At 42.8% G+C, this 12,447-nt stretch overlaps 1 protein-coding gene across 2 annotated transcripts in view; it reads right to left on the bottom strand.

Annotated features, from left to right (window-relative positions):
* Window positions 1-12,447, bottom strand: part of LOC117224539 (protein O-mannosyl-transferase TMTC1) — a 285,088-nt gene that overhangs the window by 157,461 nt on the left and 115,180 nt on the right. For both annotated transcript variants that reach the window (XR_013034148.1, XM_076524657.1), the window contains exon 2: window positions 5,929-6,106. Coding sequence is in view for 1 of the 2 variants with exons in the window: in XM_076524657.1 (XP_076380772.1) it covers window positions 5,929-6,106 (178 nt within the window). In the remaining variant the exon portion in view is untranslated. The remainder of the gene's footprint in view (window positions 1-5,928; window positions 6,107-12,447) is intronic.

Raw genomic sequence — 12,447 nt, 5'->3', positions numbered from 1 at the left:
CTCGAAATTGGCACAAAGAACCGTTCGTGCCGGCCCACCGATAAATGGTTGTCGATTGGTGCCGGCGATCAAAAGACACCGTCCTCTGTCTTTCACGGGATGCCTTTTCAGACCCGGATGGTACACGCCCGTGCAGCTTGATTAACGCGTCGCCTCGTCCTGCCTACCTGACGGTGCCTGCCTGCCTGCCTGCCTGCCTGCTTGCCAGCTTGCTTGCCTGTCTGTCGCTCGATTGAGAATTCAATCCGGGACCGGGTTTAATGATTTTGGTAAACAACGCCTACTAGGACAAACAAAGGGATTCCGCGTCTGTTGTCGGAGCAGCGGCTGAATAGCAATATGATGAGGGCTACCGAGCGAATCGGATTCACCAGATCAGAGCCCCTGCGTCCTGTTCGTTCGTCGCGCCGAGCGAAATATCATTGGATATCGCAACATATGTCCGATCGATTCGCTACTCTACACGCTGGATCGACGAGTGGCTCTTGTTTCCTCGCCGGATTTGCCGCGCCTTATATTTTTTCCGGAAGCTCTAGTGGTCCGTGGTTCGAGAAGTCTGCTTTTCTTAAAAATAGCTTACCATTTCTGCGGTTCCTTGTTCCGATGCTTCGGTCGCTGTCGTTGTTAGCCCTTCGCACTCGAATGTCTCCTTTCGAGGGATATTAGAAAACTGTTGGTAATTATAGTCGAATGCCATATCGATGATATCGTGCATCAACACACTTAAAATATCAAATTTTGAACATGTATTTTTGTTCTGACAAGATGAATGTGTTGGACCAACTTTTTGTTCGATATTAATACCAAAATGGACAATTTGGTACGATTATTCGAATCTCACGACTCGTTTTTATAGTTGTTGATAATCGGCAACTATTGAAACGAAAAAGAATTGTCAATTTTTGTGGACGATCCGAGCGTCGATATACCTGCTTTCAATTCGTCTTTAAAATTTGTTACATATTTTATCGACGACTAACAAAATTGCGATAAATTTGTACATTTTACAATAATTATAGATGATTCGAATGTTTAGACTAGAGGACGAGGACAACATAATTGAACGTGGTAGAAGTATTGCGTATTCGCGTAAACATTAATACAATATCGGGTAGTTTTTACTTCTGCATAGCATAATCGATGTCAAAGCGAGCTCTGTTGATAATCAATGTTACCATTAACGTGCGTATTCAGTTTCCCGAGGAATTAGGCTTCATTTCCGTAACAACGTTCCCAATTAGTAGAAGATACAATACTATTCTGGTATGATGTATTCCGCCTTGTTAAACTCCTGCATCCGGTTGGAACGTTCGCAGTGTGCCGTCTCTTAAAATCCGCCGGGGTGCACCGCTGCGAGGCATCCTATTCCGCTAATGTAAAATTGCAACGCTGAACAGTACGAACTGACATATCTCAGCGATTTTCAAAGTTCATTGTTACTGAAAGCAACGAATCCTCCGACAATCCCCTCTTTCTTCGGCTTCGGTTTGGTCAAAGAGCTGTTAACCACAATATACTAATATAAGACAGTTTCACACTGCGGTAGTTCTATTGTCGAAGCAACGGTATTGATTAAGGTGACTTCACATTTAACTGCTTGCTTCATTAAAATATCGTTAATAATTTACTAACAGAGAACAGGAACTTTGTATTCGCTAAGCGGCCACGCTAAAATATGAATTGCTTCGGAAAATAGGAAAGCAGAATTTCATTTCAATTTTGAAGCTGTTAACAACATTCGTATTTTCTACGTTCAGTTTAAATCCCCATCTCGAGTGTTTATCGATATCGTGAAGCAAGAAGTAATATAACCGATCGATTTATCATTTATTTATTTCTTTGTTTTGTATTTATTCTCATTATTTGTAGCAAAAGTAATAATAGTAACCAGTTTTATTCGTTTCAAGCGTTCGCGCGATAAATCAATAATGAAATGAAAGGAAAATCGACATCTCTGTAATGCAGCACAATGTACGTGTATTTATAGCAATTCGTTCGAGATAAAATACTTAAAATTTAATATTTCGCTTTCCACGTTATACGAAGACTGTCCAAAATTAATACAATAAATCATGCTGTTCGGAAACCGCGTTAAAAAATATTACGTTACAGTGTTTTCAGGATGTTACAAGAGAGGGTCGTCCAGCAAACTTACGACACAACGCAGCCCCTTTCATCGCGCCGTCGTCATAATAAACGTTTGGAAAGGGGTTTCAAAGTCTCGCATAAACTCGCCTATTAATAGGATCGATTCGCCATAAAGTTCCATAATAATCACTCACCGAGCCCCCGAAAGCGCTCTTTTTGTTCAAGGTAATCCATAAGCCGTTATTAAGTATCGAGGCATGAATCTCCATTTCGCCTATCCCTCGATCGCTTTTGATCCTCATTTTTCAACGTCGCCGACGTTCGAGCATTATCAGCGTCTCGATCCGTCGGCCGGCAAAAGCGTTCGATCGAAATTCCTGTTTATTGTGAGTCGGCGACGCGGCACGGCGCGGCGCGGCGCAGCCGTGAAATCGTTGGTAAGTTCACGGCGCCACGAGGGTGAGGTTGAAATTAGAGCAACGAGGGGTTGAAAGATCGGCCGCGGGATAGCCGGTCGCCGGCTTATTGTTAGCGCCGCCGCGCCGCGCCGCGAGTTACACGCGCGTATCCGACTTCTTCATCCGCGTGCGTAGTCGCGGGCATGACGTTGCGGTAATGACACGACACCGGCAAGGACCCGGCGAGCACGCGACCCCAGCCGCCGCATGCAACCGCGTGCATGTGTGCACGCGCCCGATGCACTGGGACGCGGTGCGTGACCGTCGACCCGGTCGAGCTTGCACTGGCCACAGCTCTCGATCCAGAAAGAACCGTTGCTGCGTGTCGCTGGTAATTCTTCGCTCGAAAGCTCGCGTTACCGCGCAAATCACCCTCCCCTCCGAAACGCATAAACGACTGCAGCGTGTATTGCGTTTCCATCGGTTGACGGATAATTTACCGAGCGCCTTATTAAAAAGGCTAATGCTCGCCGTTTCGCGTTAAGTTTCGCGTTAAGCCACCTGTGAGAATTTCACTGATTTCTAAATAGAAACGCAACTTCGGCTGATCTAATTAGCAAGCCTAATCGCGATCGAACAGTTTAAAATGCAGCTGCGCGTTGCGTGCAACGCGCCGGACCTTCGCGCGAAGTTTCTCGCGTTTGTCGCTAAAACGCCGCCATTTTGGAATATTCACTCCATAAGTGACCGCACAAACGACACAGTCCACAGTCCCCTTCGTTCTCCTCGATGAATTGTTCTAATACGTCTGGTCGAGTCACGTGCGAATTAGATATTTCATTTTATTTTCATTCTACGAGCTCCTTTTTGCTGCACCCGGTCACGAGTTTGCTTCGTTTATCAGGCTCTCACGGACTTTGTAAGATGCAAATTTCCGCGCCGCTGTTAAAATTATTCCACCGCAGTTCTCGACAAACGTTACGAAAGCGTAATCGACTCGTGTCCCGCGATCGTTTGCGTATCGACTGATCAATTCCCTCCGATAGAGAAAGGACTGTCGTTGCGAGAATATTAACGAACACGTTTTGCCCGCACACTTGGTTTGCAAGGAACACATCAATTATTTCTTTAAACACGGAAGCACGCGTTCCAAATTCATATAGAAACGATTCATTTTCGTTTCGAATTACAAATTACATTTTAATTATCTTTCACGCGGTCTTCGAAAATAGGTACTAAATATTTCTATGAATTATAATTTGTACGTCAAGGGATCCTAAAATTAATTACTGAAATAGTATTATAGCTTTATACCTATGGTATTATATTTTAGGTGATCGATCAAAGCACAATGAAACATTGGATCGATTTGTGCGCATTATTGGCATGCCCAACAGAATTCTATCAAAAATTCGTTTCCAAAGCTTTGTCAGCCGAAAGGGTTTCAATGCGAAACTAACGACAAAGTAAACAGAGAGAAACGAGCACAAACGCCGACATTTTGTCAAAGAACCCGAATGTTTGGTCATGATCGATGACAAAAGGTTAGAAAACTCTATTCGATAGTATACGTCAAGCATCATCGATGAATGCCACGTTGCAAATGGGTTAAAACGGAGACACGAAACAAGCGTGACAAAATTTTAACGATCATTGGGAACTCGTCGAATAAATTATTCGTGAATAAATTAATCCTCGTGACTCTCTGGTGTGAATTTGACACTATTTTCAAATATTTATAGTATTATTTTATATTATTATATATTATATTATATTATATTATTATATTATATTCAGCTTGCAAAGAAAAATGGACAATTTCGGAAGGAGAATAGATACGATTATTCGAGCCTCGCGGCTTTTTATAGTTTTCGATTGTCGATAACTGTAAAATATATAAAATAAAACAAAAATAATAAAATATATAAAAACGAGGCGCAAGGCTCGAATAATCGCATCTCCTCTTCCCAAATTGTCTATGCTTGTTTACAAGCTGAAGGATAATTGGGGAGAATTTACTGCACTTGGCGCAACGTTCGACGCATTTATATTTTACAACTTGGAACCGGTAATCTTTTTGATCACGTAAATCTTCTATTTCAATGGTGCAGTGGCGGGCATTGTTCTTGAACGCGATCTACTCCCCTCCCCCACTCCAATCCTCTTTAAACCAGGACCCTCTGAAACAGCAGATAACCGAGAACGACGACGAGTACAGCGTCACCATCATGCGCTTAGCTGAATCAGGTTAAGTAGATAAACATTATCGGTGACGTCCAAGTTCATTGTCCTTGGGCATTGTGCGTACGATATAACCAGAAGAACAAGAGGCTTCCGGACACCGATTGCTGCCGGAACCCTCCCGATCGGCTTAAGATAAACTTGCAACCACGGGAATACGAAAACGAGGGATTAATTTCTAGCGTCGGACCCCGGAGTTACACATTGCTAGCAGCTACGTAATCCCGATCGATTAGGTGACGCGTAATTGGAATAATAGAACTGCATAGTTACCATTGAATATTGTATGTATATATATATAATATTATAATATACATGGTATACAGATTTCAAACTGAATTCTTCGTTACAATTTTTATTCAATTTTCTAGACTATAATTTTAATCACACTATGAATCAAACTGGAGAAACTGGACAGTTTTTATTACGGAAGCTGAGACAATGGTGATTTGGCTGTGTTTCAAGCTGCAATTTATTTCTCGACAATATACTACTAGCCACTACCATGTGTTCTCATTTCATGTGTACTCGTCTTTTATTTCGGTTATTATTGTTATATTGCTCTACACATTGCGCTGGAGTTTCATAGCTTCGAAGCAAACTTACAGTTAAAATTATTGTTAAGAATATTGGAAGAAGAGATTATATACGAGCATTCAGTAAAATTTAAGGATCGGATTTAGACGGGCAAAGCGTTTGCAATATTTTAACATTACACGAAATGCACCAACAAACATATATTTTCTCTCTTAACAACTGTATTAAGTTGAAAATAATGTAAGAATGTCTTTCAATTCTTTTATACTCAACCTATTAATTTTTGTCATAAATGCATATAATTCGCAGAGTCTAATGATTAGTAGACTGTGGATCTTTACGCATTTATGGTAGATTTTCAAGAAGCATTTTTATTTTCGTTTTTCAATCCTTCAGTTGGCGAAGGAAATTTTTCGTTGCTTCTCGGTGTTCTAAAATGTACATAAAATTGAAAATTCGTATTGCCAAATAACATCTATTTTTCACTGTCTCGTATCGAATTTTCTCTGCACGTTGCGATACTTAATTAAGGCCTTTTAATTCAGGTCTTTTAAACATCGGATGTTGTACAAGACGTGTTCCTGGAATTGACTGCTGTTTACCTAACAATCCCCCGTGTCTGCTACATGCTGTCCCACCCGTATCAAAATTCCTCGTTACTCACCGCTTCAGTGTGCACAGGATGAGCAGCAAACAGCAACCCTGTCAGAGCTGCAAATCCTGGACGGAGCGCTGCCACAACTAGGCTCACCCTTGTGACCAAAACGCATGCAATGGCGTGCAAGGCAATATTCGTCGCGTGATACCAGCTGGGTGTTAATCCTGACATCAGGTAGTTCAGTCTGCAAGCAGAAGAAGACGAATGTTAAATTTACACGGTTAATTTCTAGTAAACATTTAAATATTTTCAACGGTGTGCGCAGTGTTGACTCGAAAGCTTTGAAGTTACGGCATAAACGGAAATAAGTACACATGTATTTGAATTATCTCTGTTTGCATTTGTGTACTATTTCCGCCTCTTATTCTCTATTTTATATTTTTATTTACTTTTTTGTACATGTGTGTCGTACGTTAATTAGCACTTTAAATGCTACTATAAATTAATTCTTTTTGCGGATATTCTTTAAACGATAACTACGAGAATTGTCAGTTGTTCTTATAGATTGTTATTGCCGCCATTATTTCTTGTCACAATTGCATAAAAGCTGCAGCAGGTAATTTGCAACGAAACACAAATAATCGATAAAATCCAATTTTATGTACGACAATTGCCAATGCCAATGAAGAGAATAAAAGATTCCAACTTCGTGCAAAACCGAAGCTTGAAACGGTAAAGTTTTTTATCTCTCTGTCAAGGAACTGAAAGCACGTTCGCATCTCCGGAGATTAATATTTGAATTGAAATGAAATTACCGATAACACTAATGAACAATATTACCGATAGAATGTAACGATTATGCGGGTCCAACAAAGAAACGAGTTCTTGCAGATTTCCCCATTGTACCGTTGGTCGACGTCCACGCGAATTAATCCCGGTGATCGTAACTATAATTCTTATCGTACAATGGCATTTAACGACGCTGAATCGAATTTTCCGACAGAATGCCGGGACGAAAGCATTTCTTTACTTCCGATCGGCACTCCGCGCAAAGTATCCCAATAAACGGTTGATTTCGTTTGATCTAATTATCCGATAATTGAAACCACGCAGTCCTCCCGATAGGGGTCTAAGTGAAATCACCCAGCCATGATCGTAATTAGATAATTACGACTACGCGTGACCCATTAAAGTTCATTCTACCTTCAGGTGCGGCTTTGGCTTCAAACCCTTCGGATACACGCCGTTGCGGGAGTTTGTGAGAAATTACTGCGGTCTACTATCTGCTTTCCAATACCAGCAGGCCTTTACACCTCTGATGTAATCGCCTCGTCAAAATATTACAGGAGATCGCGACAAAATACCATGTTCCCCGAGTTTGGCATAATGTAAGTAAATGCTCGTTTAAATGATTATTTAAACAACAAATTATTTGTCACTTGGAAGTTTGAATAAAAGGCAAGAATAATTACTTGTTATTTCTGTACATAGATCTAGGTGAATTATTGAAAATAAACAAGTTTATTTCTTATTTATGAATACAATTTCAGTTGTTATTATTTATTATCGATTCGACAAAACGTCGAATTAATTAATTTTTCAGAACAAAAGCACACGTTTAAAATTCTGCCGACATTTCTGGACCTCCCTTAAACGTGTTAAGTGTAATGAATGACTCTTACTGCGTATTCCATTATATTCAACGGAATAATTCGTTAATCCCGAGAGACCCAAAGCAGCGGACATTTGGCGGAACAATTCCGCGAGATTTAAAGAACGAAACAACGTCGAGTAGAGTGAAAAGCATTGAACATAGACACGCGCGCGAGCATCTCCATGTACGACTGTTAATCTGTAAGAAGATTTCACCGACAATGCTCTAATCGGGAAGATTAAAGCAAATAGTGAGCGCCGGCGTCTTCTCGTTTATAAGCGCGACGGATTCAAAGCGGGCCGGTGACGAAGTGATCACGCGAATCCGCTTAAGTCGAGCGGGATAATCGGATTGCAGTCGGCCGTGCCATACATCAACTCATTTTATCCTCCGCGGCGCGAAACAATTTTTTTCCTCTGTGAAAACGGCCGGCGAATACGAGCGCCGGGTGTCTTGTGTTTAATGAAAATGCCTCGCGATACTTCCGGAACGATTCCCGCCAGTTTTCCCGGCAATCGATCATCGAATACTTTATTTTATCCGCGAGAGACGGGCTTGGCCGATATATTGGCCGCGCATCGATTTCTGTTACGGTGAAACACGCGGCGCGAGACGAAGCCGCGCGAAGATGGTTGTTGCCTGGTCGACGAAGACGACGACGGTGGCAGCGCCGAGAAGACAGAGGATCGGCAAGAGAAATATAGGCGAGGCAGCCCAGCCGCCATCAGGAGGAAAACAAACGCCGTAGCTGCTGACGCGAGCCGAGCAATAATTTTGAAAGTCTGTCGACGGCATAAGTTCGACGCCCCTAGCGAACCTGAGCTTGGCCGTGTTCCAGGTGTCAGAGGATCCTGGCCGAAACGGAGGCGTAACCTGTCTTCCCCTTGGCCCTGGATCAACCAAAAAACTCGGCCGTGTCAGTTGCAAGTTTGCACGCAGATTTTGCTACGGCTTTATGGCCCATTGAGAAATGATTACGTTGGCCGAGCCTGCAAGGAGATTAGCGTAACACTTGGAGCCGGTGTACTCGACCCGTACACGAAATTTACATGAATAATAGCACTCGAAGCAATGTTCGACACGTATTTTCTTTCCTCAACGTGCCGCGAAGGCTGCAGAGAAGACTTTAGAGCAATGTCAAAATTATTTAGTCGGGTGACGAAATTTCGTGAAATAAATACGTGTAACAAAAACGTGCTTACAGTAGAACTCCACTTATCGGACTTCTATTTATTGCAACGAAATTTTTTTGGCAATGCTCGACGTAGTGAACTTTCTGTCGAACTTCTATTATCGCGTTTTTGGTTACATGCATTTATTCGAATGCGTCCACTGGTTATTTGAACGAAAAGTTACAAGTATGGTAATTTCTCCCTAATTCGCGCTCAGATTGCGCACAAAGAAGGACAATTTGGGAAGAGGGAGAGACAGTTTGCGTCTCGTTTTTATAGTTGTTGACAGTTTATAGTTGTTGAGCCAATCGATCATTGATAAATAAAATTATATAATAATATATTACAATTACATATATATAATTATATAAAATAAAATTATATAAACGATCCTAAGCATTCTCAGTTGTATGTTTGCCAAAAATGTCCGCCATTCGATTGTTAAACGAATTCATCAAATTGCGATGCAATCGTAGAGAAATGAAAAAGACAGAAAATAGGCGAATCAATCGACACATTGACCAACTTCAACCAACCGACTCATCGCTTACTGGATTAGAGATGCGTATGCGACTAGGGCAGAACAGTCAAGCAGCGGAAGATAAAGCGAATCGCTTTGATCGCGTAAAGTATCATTCCACGAGTAAATCCGTTTCCGGGCTGGTTCATCCCCGAGAACGCAACGATGGCTAACAATGTATTTACAAATGGATGTTCTCGTTTCTCCCGGCCGTGGTATGCAGTTAGCAAACGGAGACCGTCGGGCGCGGGCGTTTCGAAACATTTCCGAGACGCAATCTCGTTTCGCAAGGCGCAAGGGTACACCGGAGCTCAACGGCGCAAAGGGTATGAGGGCTGCATATTTAGGATCTTCCTGTTTGCACTTACGAGGCTTCCTACTCGTGACGCACGAGGCATCGGTATAGTTGCAAGCGCGGTACAGCCAGATTCTGCATTTCCTTCGGCCTAGGTTGATTGTTTGCGCGAATCTCGCTTCCCTCTGATAAACGGGGACTGTTCATATCATTCCAAGGTTGAATCGCTCTAGATCCACGCTCTCGGACCAAGCGATAGCTTTAACACAATATAGGTGTTTAACACGATAAGTGTCGAATATTAACTCGAAAAATTCACACGCAATATATCAAAGCAATTTAATTAATTACACCGAAACTAGAAAGTGAAAATTTACCGTAGGAAATATTGGTTCAGCTATGTTTTATTCTACAAATCCTAGTGACACTTAATTTGTTCAATATGTTACAATAAAATAATTTCGCTTCCTTGACAACTCGCGGAGGATTTGTCCGTTGCCAATACAGCATCGCTTCTATTTAGCACGCGCTCAATCCCTTCGCTAACTACTAGCGAAAGGCTGGAGCCGGATAAAGTTCAAGATTAAAAGACCGGGTATCATTAGTTAATTAAATCCTTTAGCCGGTTGTCCGCGATATTGAGTCTGCTGGAGATGTCTCGAGGAAGCGTTCCTTTTATTTGTTCCGTCCTTTGCATAGACGAGCTCGCCCACTTTCTTCCCGGACAGTTTTTTTCCCGGCGGCGTGGGCGCAGCCTCGTGACGTGAAATTTCATTAGCGAAGAGTTTAACCTTTTAGGCACGACGCGCCACTACAGTGGCTTGCTCTAGTAGCTCACTCGTTCATCGTTCGTCTTGATATGCATTGTTTCACACTTCTTTTGTCTTCGCATCGATTTACAACGGTCTACAGGGTGTTCTTCGCGCGCCAACCAGCGCGCGAAGCCCAGTTCCGCTCGTTGGCTCGATCGTCTCGCGCCAGCCGAGCTCGCCTCTCATTGGTCACTGTTTTTCGTTGATAACTCGTTAACGGTGCCTCGGAGAACATTTTTGTAAAGGAAAAAGTTGCTCCGAATGGCCCGAAGAACCCGCCACTTTCGGATCGCGAAACATTTTTGGGACATCCTGTATATACAAACAGAATATACAGTATCAGACTCTGTACAGTACGTATCAGACTCTGCCGTGTCCAGAGAAATAGCCTCGCGCAGAATTCAGCCGTACCTAAAAGATTGAAGGAGGCAACGTCGAGGGAACCGGCAGCTTTGCTCGGCCATGGCGCGGATACACGTTGCCGGTGTGCACAAGACCCGGGCTCTGGTCATTTATGACGGAAGAGTACGAATAAGTATCGATCGGCCGCAGCGGTCGGGCACCAGCTGTCGACGAGCATGGCCAAACAGTAGTAATAGAACCGGCAGCGGTTAGCCAGTAGTAAGAGGGCCGTTGCGGTCGGACAGTTAGTATCAGGCCTCGCTGCGGTCGGTCGCGAATAACAGTTTCGGTTCATCATTCATTGTATTCTTGCTTTGAAACGGCCGCGGTCACGACTCCGAGGTTAAGACAGAAACGCTGCGCGGGAAATTGGTGGGTGTGCAGGAAAAACGAGAATACCCGGGCGCGGGCGCAGTTCGGCGTTAACGGGATTTATGAGCTTCTCCCCGCGGCAGCAAGACGAACTGCCGAAGGGAATTGTAATCAGCGAGAGAAATGTTTACAGTGTGCAGGCGCGTTTCTATCGGGTCACGTAACTTAATATTTCACACAATAATGTGATATATTTACGAGATTCATATATTGACGCGACTTTCTCCCATGGAATTCCAGATCGATATTTGCTACTGTCGATAAAACACCGGGCTTCGCAATCGGATACCGTGAGTTCCGGTGTTCCCTGATTTTTAACGCTTTCGCTGCCAGGCTCAACTTTCCCTTGCGGGTTCCTACATTTTTTTCACTTTCCAGTCTACATTCCGATGGATTTTGTCGAGAAAAGTCCAAACATCGAAGTCCTGAATCTACGAATGTAATTAAAGTAAGTCCTCGATTTATTTGTTAAAAAATTATGCGCATCCAAAGTTGACGAATTCTATTTATGCGACGAAATAATATTCTATTGTATTGTCACCAATATTTAAGCATTCGAGTAAACGTAGGTACACGATAAATATGAATTTTTTTCTCCTTGTAGAAATTCTTCCAATTAGAAAAAGTTCTGATCGCTGCAGCTTTAAAGGTATAACAGGAACAGAAATAAGTGTTTGTTTACAGCAGTGAACATTAAAACTGGTCTCCGATTGAGCGCTGACCCCATTATTACATTAGTCTCGTCACTGTACGACGAATCCATCTGCTCCACGGCGAATTTCCTAATTGTATAATGCAATGAAAAAGCAGGAAAACAAGGAAATGTAGGAAAACGGCGAGAACTTTTCTTACAACAAGTCTGCTACGACAGATGTTTTTTTTCCTCTGCAATGCAAACACAAGTGTACCCACGCAATTCAAGGAAACGTCAAGTTACGAGAGGTCGATCCTCGTTAGGTCAAATTACTTCGATATATTTTTCCTTTCTCAAGCGTGTTTTCATGGTCCGAATAGCGTGACTCGCCTTGTTTGTCGAGAAAGTATGTAGAACGTTTTCCCGGAGACTTATTTTTCGAGCAGTTATGTCACCGAGGGTCGAGATGTCAACGTGCTCGAAACTTTCGCCGGTTTTAGTGGTCCCATCGAGTTCCGAATAGCTTTCTGGACGATTTAATATTTCAAGAGAAAGCGGTTCGGTCGACTTAGTTCGACTTGATGTGGAAAGTATGCTGGCGGCAGCGTTTGTCAACAAGTAACGGCGTCGGGGCACGAACCGCGGAAGTCGGGTTGGCCTAACTTGCCATGCGTTTAAGAGGATGTCAGGTCGAAACAAAGCCGATTAAGCGCTTAGGGCCGAA

The sequence above is a fragment of the Megalopta genalis genome, chromosome 9, assembly GCF_051020955.1.
Source record: "Megalopta genalis isolate 19385.01 chromosome 9, iyMegGena1_principal, whole genome shotgun sequence".
Taxonomy (NCBI): Eukaryota; Metazoa; Arthropoda; class Insecta; order Hymenoptera; family Halictidae; genus Megalopta; species Megalopta genalis.
The sequence above is the reverse complement of the archived record's forward strand: the minus strand, read 5'-3'. Positions and strand labels throughout refer to the sequence as shown.